At 43.7% G+C, this 13,575-nt stretch overlaps 1 protein-coding gene across 3 annotated transcripts in view; it reads left to right on the top strand.

Moving 5' to 3' along the window:
• Positions 1 to 13,575, top strand: part of SNX9 (sorting nexin 9) — a 453,672-nt gene that overhangs the window by 368,250 nt on the left and 71,847 nt on the right. For all 3 annotated transcript variants that reach the window (XM_063917657.1, XM_063917656.1, XM_063917658.1), the window contains exon 11: positions 1,881 to 1,984. In XM_063917657.1, the coding sequence (XP_063773727.1) occupies positions 1,881 to 1,984 (104 nt within the window). The remainder of the gene's footprint in view (positions 1 to 1,880; positions 1,985 to 13,575) is intronic.

Raw genomic sequence — 13,575 nt, 5'->3', positions numbered from 1 at the left:
AAACAGATCTGCCAATCTTTAAAGACTCATCAGTTTACTAGAAACACTGCAGATTGTTGCCCATACACTAGCAATTTGCAGTCCCACTTGATCTGTGAAATTAAACATGTTGAAAAACCTGATTTAACCATTCCAATCGATATGTGACCTGTGAGACATTGCCGTTTTATTGACACAATCATCTGCAAATTGGCAAATTGCCCCAATCGATGCTGGTGTACGGCCCGTTAAGTCATGTTAGGAATTGCTGACTTCTCACAATACCCATTCAGAGATTGTTGAAGTGTCTGTACATCTAATAAATTTAGTAGCCCCTTCATACTGACCTTTCAGCATGTTCAGAATATGCAGAGCTAGAGAGGTCAATATACAAAGAATATGCACAACTAGCCATGTTGATATATAAAAGGATATTCATGATTCAATTAACATAAAATTTCCATATAGAGAAATATCTTATACAAGAAGCAGAGGTTCCCACACTCTACCATTACAATCCATGTTTAAGGATAACCATGCTTGGGCACAGGTGACTTAATTAGTACCTCAGTCAGTTTGATTTAACCATCTGGACTCAAGCATGAATATCCTTCAAGCCTGAACTGTAATGGCAGAGTTTGGGAACCTCTGCTATAAAGTGACTTAATAAACAGCGGTTGTCACTTTATAGTATGTTGCCCTATACAGGAATTATATATTTGTTTGAATCACAATTATCCTTTGTATATCAATTTGGCTAGCACTGAATATTCTTTACTAGTTATTATACCTTTGTGCAATGTGTTACATGGTGAATCAGTATTTCTACCTTAATAGGTTTGACTGATATCCATCCTAACATACAAGAGGGTATATTAAGGTATCAAAGCTAATTTGCCATGCAGAGTGCGCATCTTGCAGTGTTCCTGTCACTTATTGGATTCCAAGTGGTCATGAACATCAGTGCGCACTTGCAGCAACCTATGCTTGGTGTGAAACGTACGTCTGGAAACATGCACTTCATCCACCTCTGCATAGTCCACAATTCCGTTGACATGCCCTCAGTGAACTGTGCTTAATTGAGAAGACCCCGTTACACCTCTTTAGTTGTAAGTGTAGATGTGATTGAAGTGCAATTGATTCTCCATAGCCCAGTACTTCAGTACACAATGTTCTGGAGCATCCGCAGATACAACTAAGCATACGTCCAACTCGGCGCCAGGTCCTGGGGCAGATGTATTATCCCCTTCAGTGGTTTGCCCAGAAATCTTCCGGGCTAGCCAGCGCTGGCATCCCCGGAAGATTTCCGGCCATATCACTGACTGATTCCCCAGGGACAGCTGTGCAGCGTGCACGGCGCCCGGGAATCAGTATACTCCATAATGGAGTTTAGCCCGCCTCCCAGACTCCTATTGGCCGGGGGGCAGGTTTAGCAGTAAAATGACTTATGCTGATTACCGGGCGCCGCAAGGCGGGTGGGAATCAGCGTTGGGGCTGGCGATTCCCCACGGGCGATCGTCGGGCGTTTACCTTGCTCCGCCCCATCAGTTGTCCCCTCCCTGCACCTTCCCCCCTGCTCGCTCTTCAATTTAACCCCCCCACCCCCACCCAGGGTGTGTTTTTAAATTGAAAACTTGCCACTGAAGGGGATAAGCCTGGAGAAGTGATAAAGCAGCGATAAGTGCAAGGTGATAACGCACCAGCCAATCAGCTCCAATATGTAAATTGACAGGAGCTGACTGGCTGGTTGTTATCACCTTGCACTTATCACTGCTTTATCACTTCTCCAGGCCTAATACATCTGCCTCCCTGTGTGTTACAGTCTTGTACAGTTTCTGTTCTTCCATTGCATTGTAGTAAACATTTTGGTTTTAATATTTGCATGTTTTCCACATTGTAAGGAGTGGAAGACTGGGAAGAGGAAAGCAGAGAAAGACGAAATTGTCGGCAGTATGATCTTCTTCACAGTGGAACCAGAAGCACCTGATCTGGACATCATTGAAGTGTAATATTCTTGTTTATCTCAGAATCTCTCTGTGACTGCATTAATTATAACTGGTACTGTGTTGCTGTAAATTAGAGCTGTCCAGTTGGTGGAACAAACTTTATTCTGGCCTTTAGCTTGGCGTCATCATTTTGTAAATGGCACCCCTTGATTATGTAACACAGATTCTGCGCTCTTCAGGTGAATACTTGGACAGTCTCATTATAAATAACACATAACTCTAGGTTATATTGTTTAACACTCCAGGATACATTCATCCAACCGTGTTTTCTGAGTGTTACCCCGAGGTCAGACTTTCTAGAGGACTGGTTGTGTGCAGCCTTTTTAATCTTATTTGTTATCCTCAGCAACTTGAACACCGACGTACAGTAGTGAAATTACATCATTACATTCTGTAGCGACACTTTCTGTGGTGTCTTAAAAGCCACCTTATACCATAGCCAAACATCTTTTACCCCAGAATTTCTGTAATTTAATTGTCAAAGAGCAGTATATAGTGGCACTAGCCTGAACAATTCATCCTTGTCTCCGCTAAAACATGTTCCTCAAGTAAAGCCCACCACGCCTAGTTAATGTAACTTCTGTTAAATTCACATTTCTTGTTTTTACTTATTACTTTGGTGATTTGTTAGATCATAATGTATAGACACAAGCTTACTGTGCCTACTGATAAATCCAGCCCAGACTCCATAGATTATTTTAACGTCCTGGCTTCCATGTGCGCTATTTGGCAAATAGTTATATGACCTAGTTTGGTAAGACACAAAACTGATTTATGGGTGCATTTATATCCATCTGTGGTATGCACTCACTGTGTCTTCAATCAAGCGGCAGTACCAATGAAATGTGTTAACATCTCATCTGCCAGAGTGAAAACTCCCAGTGATACCTGCCAGACCCCACAGCACATCAGCCTAGTGCTAATGCTTTGTGTCTTACCTCCAGCCGGCTCCACTGGGCATGCGTAGTATCTTGTAACCATCGTGAGATCTTGCGTGTGGAAAAAGGATAAGCAGCAAATGTGCGCTTATCTTTTTAAATACATCTAGATGATTTTCCGCCATCAAACAATAGCACAGTATGGTGCTGGCTAAATCATTAGTTGTTTACAGATACCTTGGAGAAAAGTGATTTTCTCTTACGTCCTAGAGAATGCTGGGGTTCCATTTAGTACCATGGGGTATAGACAGGTGTGGGCTGGCTCCTCCCTCTATTCCCCTCCTACCAGACTCAGTTTAGAAAATGTGCCAGATGGAGCCGGTCACAGCTAGGAGAGCTCCTAGGAGTTTTTCTAGTTTTATTGTTTTTTAAGAGTGTTGGGTACAGGCAGGCTGCTGGCAACAGCCTCCCTGCTTCGTTGGACTTAGGGGGGGAGTAGGAACCAGCTCTAGAAGTTAATGGTTCTTTATCTCCTCTGACATGACACTGAGCTCCTGAGGTGCTGATCACAAGCCCACGAGGCGACCGCTCACTCCCGCAGCACGGCCGCTACCCCCTAACAGAGCCAGAAGATAGAAGAGTGGTGAGTATGACGCTGGCGACCCAGTAAGCGGGTCGCTGGCAAGAGTGGCAGCACAAGGGTGGGAGCGCAGCTCTGACAGGCACTGTAAGGGGCGCCCGGAACCAGCGCAAATACCCTACACTGGTCATATATGCTAACATGGGCTAATCCCACTGTTAGCAGCTAAATCACCTCTGGCCAGGATAATCCGTGAAAGCGGAAGACGCGCCACTGCAGGGGACGGGGCTTCTCCTCAGAGCGGATCCAGCACTTACCAGCGACATTTTCTCTCTGCACACATGCGCTGACAGGGAGCGCTGTCCTCCACATGGTACACTATGGTAACAAGGTGTAATAAACAAGGGGGAGAGTAAACTATGTACTAGCTACCCTGTTAAGGTTAAGCTAGTCAACGGGTTTTTTTATCATAACATAAGCCTATTAGGGCGCGCTGTGGCTGGCTTCTTGTACTCTGTGACTCTCTGAAGATAATCTGAGGGGGAGGGGGGGGGGGGGGACGACTGTGTTGACATTTTCCTGTGTGTGTGTGTGTGTGTGTGTGTGTGTGTGTGTGTGTGTGTGTGTGTGTGTGTGTGTGTGTGTGTGTGTGTGTGTGTGTGTGTAACTCACTTTACCATGTTAAGGGACTTTGTCCTATACTGCAGAATGTATAACTTCTCCTGGGGAGTCTATATCTTGCTCAAACCTGTACAAATTCTCAGGCTTCAATGGCAGATTCCCCTGCGGTGGCCTCCATAGGGTGTACTTTAAAGTAAATCTCTTCAAATATATCCCATACTGGGAATAAGCCGCAGTTTTGAGTAGTCTGGGGATTAAAATACCACATCTGTGCCTCTCGCCCCAATTACGTACCCTAACAAGCGTACACTTACCCATATACTGCATGACATATGAGGGGGGCAACATATGTTTGAGGCTATTAGGGATGAGGAACACCCGGAGATATTATCCACATCCCTAAAGAGTGTCTAAATTGTCAAAGACGGTTGTGTTACCTGTCCCTGGTACAACCTCCATAAAAGCAAAGAACCCTTCAAACCGCAATGTTTACACATGAATCCAAGGGTTCCTCCACTTCCTTTAGAGGACATTGGGGAAATTCCAGAAAACCTGCACCGCCAGGTTCCTGGGAACGGATTTCAGGTTCGGTATTCTCAAAACCTTCATTTTGACAGCGGACCTCACTGCCTGGGAATAAAGCAGGTGGGGGAGAGACTAAATAGATTTCAGTAAAACATCTAGGCGATAGCCTGCCTAGTCCCCTGGGAAACGTTAGGCTGCCCAGGGGTGCAGACTGGAGTTTCTAGTACTCCCGCCTCACAGATTCTTCAAATCAGGCTTACTAGCTTCTCATGCTGACAAAACAATACTGCTGGAAGCTATTCTAACAATTGACAAACAAATGTCGTTATTCCAGTGGTTACTATTCAAAACTACGGTCATTGAACCCCTACTGGTGGGTGTTCAATTCAGGATAGAGTCTGAGAGCGGTGATCTCTGGTCGAGATTTAGAGAAGTCCTGGAATCCCGGGATATCAGGGGTCCATACCTTCACATTCCAATCGGGCCGCTTCTCTAGGCCTATCTATGGTCGCGCTACAACTATGTCACTTCCAGTTCCAAACACTGAACTTGGCTTCTATGCAACACCGGGGGTGTTCATCAAGGCCATGGCAGCGATTATGCTCCTACTCCACAGACCAGGAGTGGACATAATTCCGTATCTGGACGACCTTCACATTCTCCAGGAAGAGGTTGTTACAGAGGGTTGCTCTCTCAAATCAACTGTCCCAGGATCTTGGGTGGATCCTAAAGCTTCCAATTTCACATTTGGAGCCGACAAGGGGCGTTCCTTCCTGGGGATGATTCTCGTCACAGAAGTGCAGAGGGTGTTTCTACCGGTGGAGAAAGTGTTGGGTGTTCCAATCAATGGTCCGGAAGCCAGCCCGGGTATCGGTTCATCAGTTAATTCGCTTTCTGGGGAAGATGGTTGCCTCCTACGAGGCTCGACATTACGGAAGATTCCTTGCACGGTCTTTCCAACTGGATCTCCTGGTCAAATGGTCGGGATCTCATCTTCAAATGCACCAGCGAATACGCCTGTCGCCGAAAGCCAGAATTTCTTTCCTCTGGTGGCTGCAAACTTCTCACCTTCTCGAGGGCTGTAGGTTCGGGATTCGGAATTGGATCTTTCTAACCATAGATGCCAGTCTCAGAGGTTGGGGAGCTGTCACCCAAGGGGAAAATATCTAAGGAACGTGGTCAAGTCTGGAATCCATCCTTCCGATAAACATTCTGGAGCTAAGGGCCGGGTACAACAGCCTTCTACAAGTGGCACATCTTCTTCAAGATCAGGCCATTCAGGTTCAGTCGGACAATGTCACGGCGGTGTCCTACATAAACCGACAGTGTGGAACGAAGAGCAGAGCTGCAATGTCAGAGGTAACAAGAATCCTCCTCTGGGCTGAAAATCACGCAATGGCACTGTCCGCAATCTTCATTCCGGGAGCAGACAACTGGGAAGCAGACTTCCTCAGCAGACACGATCTCCTTCCAGGAGAATGGGGCCTCCATGTGGAGGTATTCGTAGAGGTCACATGCCGATGGGGTGTACCTCAAATAGACATGATGGCCTCCCGGCTCAGCAAGAAGCTTTGGAGGTACTATTCCAGGTCGAGAGACTCACAGGCAGTGGCGGTGGACGCCCTGGTAACTCCGTGGGTGTTCCAGTCAGTGTATTTGTTCCCTCCACTTCCGCTCATCACAAGGATTCTCAAACTAGTAAAAAAGAACAAGAGTTCAGGCGATCCTCATTGCTCCGGACTGGCCAAGAAGGGCTTGGTACGCGGATATTCTGGAATTACTGCTGGAGGATCCGAGGCCTCTTCCTCTTCGCGAGGACCTTCTGCAACAAGGGCCGTTCGCTTATCAAGACTTACCGCAGCTACATTTGACGGCATGGAGGTTGAACGCCTGATTTTAGCTCAGAAGGACATTCCAAAAAAGGTAATTCCTACAGGCTAGGAAGGGAGTAACGTCTAAACATTACCATCGGATTTGGAAAAAGTATGTGTCTTGGTGTGAATCCAAAAAGTTTCCCACGGTGGAGTTTCAACTGGGACGGTTTCTCCTCTTTCTGCAAGCAGGTGTGGATGTGGGCCTATGCTTGGACTTCATAAAAGTTCAGATTTCGGCCTTGTCCATTTTGTTCCAAAAACAATTGGCTGCTCTCCCTGAGGTTCAGACTTTCTTGAAAGGGGTTCTGCACATCCAACCACCTTTTGTGCCTCCTACGGCACCATGGGTTCTTAATGTGGTGCTGCATTTCCTGCAATCAGATTGGTTCAAACCTCTACAGGAGTTCAGGTCAAGTTTCTTACTTGGAAGGCTGTCACACTGTTGGCATTGGTATCTGCTAGGTGTGTGTCAGAATTGGGGGCATTGTCCTACAAAAGCCCATACTTGATTTTTCATGAAGATAGCTGAGCTCAGAACACGTCAGCAATTTCTTCCAAAGGTTGTGTCAGTTTTTTATATTAACCAACTATTGTAGTGCCAGTGGCTACTGTCTCCTCAATTACCTCAAAGTCTTTGGATGTTGTGAGGGCTTTAAAGATATTTGTGCAGAGAACTTCTCGTCACAGGAAGTCAGACACTCTGTTTGTCCTTTATGATCCCAACAAGGTTGGGTGTCCTGCTTCTAAGCAGACAATTTCTCGCTGGATCAGGTTTACTATCCAGCATGCGTATTCCACGGCTGGCTTGCCATGTCCCAACTCTGTTAAGGCCCACTCTACTCGTAAAGTCGGTTCTTCCTGGGCGGCGGCCCGAGTGTCTCTGCTTTCCAGCTTTGCCAAGCAGCTACTTGGTCAGGTTTGAACACGTTTGCGAAGTTCTACAGGTTCGATACTTTGGCCTCTGATGACCTTAAGTTTGGTCACTCTGTTCTGCAGGATCCTCAGCACTCTCCCTCCCGTACTGGGAGCTTTGGTAAATCCCCATGGTACTAAATGGATCCCCAGCATCCTCTAGGACGTAAGAGAAAATAGGATTTTAATTACCTACCGGTAAATCCTTTTCTTGTAGCCTGTAGAGGATGCCGGGCACCCTCCCAGCGCTTCGTTTTCCTGCATTGTTACTTGGTTACTTATTGGTTCAGCTGTTGCTGTTCCTCTTTCCTGCTGATTAGCATGGTTTCTTCTCATTCCTGCTGGTTAGCATGGTTTCTTCATGTTGCATGCTGCTTAGCATGGTTTCTTCATGTTGCGTGCTGCTTAGCATGGTTTCTTCATGTTGCGTGCTGGTTAACATGGGTTCTTCATGTTCCTGCTGGGTAGCGTGGTTTCTTCCATGTTGCATGCCAGTTGGCATGGTTTCTTCATGTTTCATGCTGATTCGCTTGCTTTCTTCAAGTTGCATGCTGGTTTGCATGGTTTCTCCATGTTGCATGCTGGTTAGCATGATTTATCCATGTTGCGTGATGGTCAGCATGGTTTTTAAATTCGGTGTGAGCTGGTGTGATTCTCACCACTATCTGTGAATTTCCTTCTCTCGAAGTATGTCCGTCTCCTCGGGCACAGTTTCTAGACTGAGTCTGGTAGGAGGGGCATAGAGGGAGGAGTCAGCCGACACTATTAAACTCTTAAAGTGCCCATGTCTCCCAAGGGACCCGTCATGGTATTAAATGGGACCCCAGCATCCTCTACGGACTACGAGAAAAGGATTTACATGTAGGTAATTAAATCCTATTTTTCTCACAGTATCTGTTTTCATATATATTGGGGATTCTTGTAAGTGTCAAATAGAGCTGGTTATAGTACTTGTGACACTTACCATCTCTTCAAACATCTCCCCCTTGGTGAGAAACATATATGAAAGACCAAAACAAATAATGCCATTAAGAATATACAAATGAATAAATGCAGACTGTCTGGAACTGTAAAACTCATCCAATTATTTTTTCTGTGGCTGACCGTAAATGTTTTAGATTTATTTATGTTTAGTCAAATGTTATTCAGATAATAGTTTCAGTGTTCTATCAAACAGGAAATAGTCCTACAGTCCATCATAACTCATCAGCCGGTTTTAAAGAATTCCAGGATTTCCTGTTTGTTAGAGTTGCTTGTGAAATAACTAGCAACATATAAATCATGTAGGGGGGGGGGGGGGGGGGGGGGTTACCATAAGAGCACCTATCCTACAACTTATCTCTTCATATTCCAGTTTTATAGGACAGGATCGAAAAGGCTTTATACTAAGAAATAAGTAAAACTATTGAGGTTCCTCCTCATTTTATAATGCAGTTGTCATTGTGTAACATATATCAAAAGCATGGGATTGTATACTAAGCAGTAAATTTACTAAAGGTTCTAATAATTAGAACTGGTGATATTGTCCATAGCAACCAATCAGATTCTGTCTATCATTTCTCTTGCAGCCTAGAAAATGATATACATAATCTGATTGGTTGCTATGGGCACCATCACCACTTTTCATTTTTAGAATATTTAGTACATTTACCCCTAAGATGGTTGAATGGATAAAATCTTGTTGCAGGATAGGAAAGAGAGAGTTGTAGTAAATGGAGTGATTTCACAGGAGGGAAAGGTCACTAGTGGAGTACCAAAGGGATCCATATTTGGACTAGTGCTTTTTAATATTTTTATTGGTGACATTGCAAATGGTATTTAAGGTGTAGTATGCCTTTGTGCAGATGACACAAAGGTATGCAACAAGGTAGACACACCAGGAGGATTAAAAAAATCATTGTTGATCTAGGTAGACTAGAGAAATGGTCAAGAGTGTGGCAATTACAGTTTTTAATGCTACAAAAAATGCAAAATCATAATAATAATAATAGTAATTTTATTTATATAGCACTCTTTCTCCAATAGGACTCAAGGCACTTAACAGATACATAGCATAATATAGTACAGAAAATAATGAAGTACAGAACAGCTTTTCATAAAATACAGAAGCATGTAGATACTAAAGGGACAATTATGGGAATGCGTGAGTAAAAAGGAAAGCCTTGAGTCTACTTTTGAAGGATTCTATAGTTGGGGCCTCTCTCACTGTGAATGGAAGTGAGTTCCATAGAGTCGGGGCCGCATGACTAAAAGCTCGACCCCCAGATGAATTACGGGAGATTCTAGGTACTGCTAAAAGTCCTACATCTACAGATCGCAGTAATCGAGTGGGGTAGCATGGGGTCAGAAGCTTCTTCATGTACCTTGGGCCCTGGTCATGTAGTGATTTGAAACTCAGTAAGCCAATCTTGAAGATGTTTCACCATCTTACAGGCAGCCAGTGAAGGGAGTAGAGTATGGGTGTTATGTGGCTAGAACGGGGCTGGTAGGTTAACAGCCTGGCAGCTGTGTTTTGCACCAGCTGTAAGCGGTGCAATTCTTTTTCTGGGAGACCAAGGTAGAGGGCATTACAGTAGTCTAATCGAGATGATACAAATGCATGGATGACTTTTGGCAGATCATCTGAGGGACTTAAGTGCTTGATTCTCGCTATGTTCCTCAGGTGAAAGAATGAGGATTTGATTGTGGCTGATATCTGATGTTTAAGTGTCAAGCCACCATCCAGGACAATGCCAAGATTCCGCACACGATCAGTGGTTTGTAATTCTGAATCCCCGATTTGTAAATCCAGTTGGTTGACTATGCTGCAGTCTTGTTTTTTGATATTGCGGTCCTATCATAAGGACCTCTGTTTTATCCGGGTTCAGTCGCAGCCAACTGGCACTCATCCACTCCTGGAGTTCAGCTAAACAGCTATTTAGGGTTGCTATTGGTTTATCAGTGCCCGGAGCAAAGGACAAGTACAGTTGTGTATCATCTGCATAGCAGTTGTAGACTAGCCCATGGCGCCTGATTATTTCACCCAGCGGGAGCATGTATACTGCAAAAAGCATGGAGGATAGTATAGATCCTTGTGGGACACCACATGGCAATGGCACTGGTGGTGATGAGTATAATCCAGACGATACTCTCTGTGACCTGCCTGTGAGAAATTATTTGAACCAGCTTAGGACTGTGCCATCCAGTCCACAAAAATGTATCAGTCGCTCAATCAGAAGCCCATGGTCCACGGTATCAAATGCTGCAGAGAGATCCAGAAGGATTAATATTGAACAGTCGCCTCTGTCTCTTGCCATCAGAAGATCATTTAACACACACACCGGGGCTGTTTCAGTGCTATGTCTTCTCCTGAATCCTGATTGGAATGGATCATAGATATCATGGGTTGTCAGGCGGGTTTCCAGTTGATTTGCAATCACTTTCTCAATAACCTTTCCTAGAAAAGGAAGGTTTGTAGTTGGTCATGCAGTCGGGATCTAAATTAGTTTTTTTAAGAATCATACACTTGGGTCTCAAAAGTTCAAAGGCTAATAGCACTATATTGGAAACTACTGAGAAGGAAAGGGATCTAGGAGTCACTATTTCGGTGACAAGCAATGTATCAAAAGCTATGAGAAGGCATGTCAGATGCTTGGTTGCACAGGGAGAGGAATCAGTAGCAGAAAGAAGTAATAGCACTTTATAAGTCATTGGTACGGCCTCATTTAGGATACTTTGTTCAGTTCTGGAGGCCATATCTTCAGAAGGAAATGAAAACATTTGAGACTGTACAAAGAAGGACAGCTTAAATGGTCCATGGCCTAAATTTACCTGAAAAGACTAATAAATCTTAACATGTATAGTTTGGAGCATAGAAGGGAAAGTGGGACATGATAGAAACTTTCAACTATATAAAAAGGGTTTCACAAGGTACAGAAGGGAGACATTCTTCAAAGGAAGAGACATATTAGAACACAATGACATACTGAAACTGGAGGGAAATAGGTTCAGGGAAGACTTGAGGAAAAATAATTTCACAAAAAGGGTATTGGAGAAGTTGAATAGCCTCCCATCAGTGGTGGTAGAGGCTAAGACCGTAGATCAGTTTAAACATGCATGGGATAGACATAAGGATATCCTAAAGGGGCCTTCACACGCTACAATATTTCTACCGATATGCACTATATATAGTCCATATCGGTAGAAAACACAGTGCATTTTGCATCGTGTGTAAACACCTTGCCATGCCGATGCGCGGTCATTGTGTGTGCAGGCAGGGTCGATATTGACTATATCGGAGGTTCATGCCTCCGGACACAATATAATCAATATCGGCCATCGCACCGTTGTATGCGGCATTACAAAGAAATAAGGATCAAATAGGATTTGAGTTAACAATATGGTTAAAAAAGGGGCAGACCAGATGGGCCAAGTGGTTCAAATTCTGTGTTTCTATTTTAGGTCAGTCATTTAACTCTGAGGTATATTAACACTTAAATGCATTTCTATTTTACTGTGTTGTGTTTTTTAACCATGCTAAGATAAACTTCAAAAGATGGTAGAAATTACAGAACACTATAATATAATGCTGCCAAAATGTGATTTATATGAACATTTCCATATGAATTAAACATTTATATTATAATTTTTCTGTGAATCCTTTTAACTTAGATCTTTCTTACGGTCTATTACTGTCTTTATTATGGTCTATTACTGTCACCATCTTGTAGACAGAATGAAAAAATTACACATACAGAACCTGTCTCTGGTTCTTCAAGTGGGGTGTCTTGTTTCAGTGTTGAGTGGTTGTTTGTTGAAATCACAGGAGCTTTGTTATTGCAAGACACATTTTGCTGAGATTGTCATACATTTTTTATGCGCAGCAGCAATTTTGTAAAAAGAAACACAATTTGAGATGCTTTACAAACAGAGAAAGGGATGTGGGACAACAAATTCACATTAGTTATGCGGATAACTTTGGTCAAGAAATGTAAATGTAATCTTGGACTTTATTTATAAGAACCTTTCGTTTACTTATGTTTTTATTGTGTAGATTGTCTTTGTCCCCATGCTGATACTGCCATGTTCTCCCTTTCTCCCCCCCCCCCCCTCTTCCCCCCACACACACTGTATGCTATGCCTTGGTGCTGTACCTCCGCTGACACACGCCCTGCCAGCAGCAATCTACGCAGTGCACCCCAGATGGCTGCCTCTGATGGTTCGTCCACGGGCAGAATGTACATCACATGGATCTTTCCGTACAGGGTATATCATACTACTGCACAAATGTCAGTTTTCCCATATATGCGGCCCTTGTACGGCTTATCTCCCACAGGGTAACCATCGCAGTGTGCCCAACATGGCTGCCTCATCTGGTATGCTCGTGGATAAGATGAGCAATACATGGACCTGATAGTTTCATTGGGACCCTACTCTTAGCTTTAGGATGCTGCAATCACCCCATTTTGTGTCATCTCTTCTAGGGGTCACTTATTCCACCCAGGGTAATCCTACGCAGTGCGCCCAAGATGGCTGACTCACCTGGTAGCTTGTGAGGGTGGAATACACAACCCGTGGAAGTTATTAGCCAAAATGCCTACACCAGTCCTGCTTTATGCTTACTGTGCGCTCTAGGTTTTCTGTTTTTTATGTCTGTGTGGCTTGTCTATTGCTTTATTACTGAATCTCATGTATTATGAGTATTGTTTTTGACGTCTGTAAAGCTTCTCCTGTTGGAGAAAGAGCGTTATATAAATAAAAGTATTATTATTATTCTTCACTAGCAACTCCTTACTTGTATAGTATACTGCTGCCACCAATAGCAGCCATTTTATTAAGTGCCAGATTCTTAATAAAGTTTGTAGCCCATTGATAGCCTACAACAATCTCTAAGTTTCTTTTAGTTTAGATAATGTACTTGTTTGAGTTACATGTATTATAATCTCATTGGTGATATCTGTTCTTTTCTACAGACTTGTTACAATATTAAAAAAATAAAAATATTATAGTACAGATAGGCTGGGGCCTGTGTGTCCTTGATGGGTGCATCTGGTAAAATGAAAAACCAATCCTTTTAGTGATGCAGTACAAATTTGAGTAGGGGTAGATTAAGATTTGTATGGGTCTTGGGTTGCAACATATACATGGGCACCACCCGTTCATGTGGTGAACATACAAGTATAATATCAACTTTGATTGGTGGGACTACAAAATGAAGTGGA

The sequence above is a fragment of the Pseudophryne corroboree genome, chromosome 4 (genome assembly GCF_028390025.1).
Source record: "Pseudophryne corroboree isolate aPseCor3 chromosome 4, aPseCor3.hap2, whole genome shotgun sequence".
Classification (NCBI taxonomy): domain Eukaryota; kingdom Metazoa; phylum Chordata; class Amphibia; order Anura; family Myobatrachidae; genus Pseudophryne; species Pseudophryne corroboree.
The sequence above is the reverse complement of the archived record's forward strand: the minus strand, read 5'-3'. Positions and strand labels throughout refer to the sequence as shown.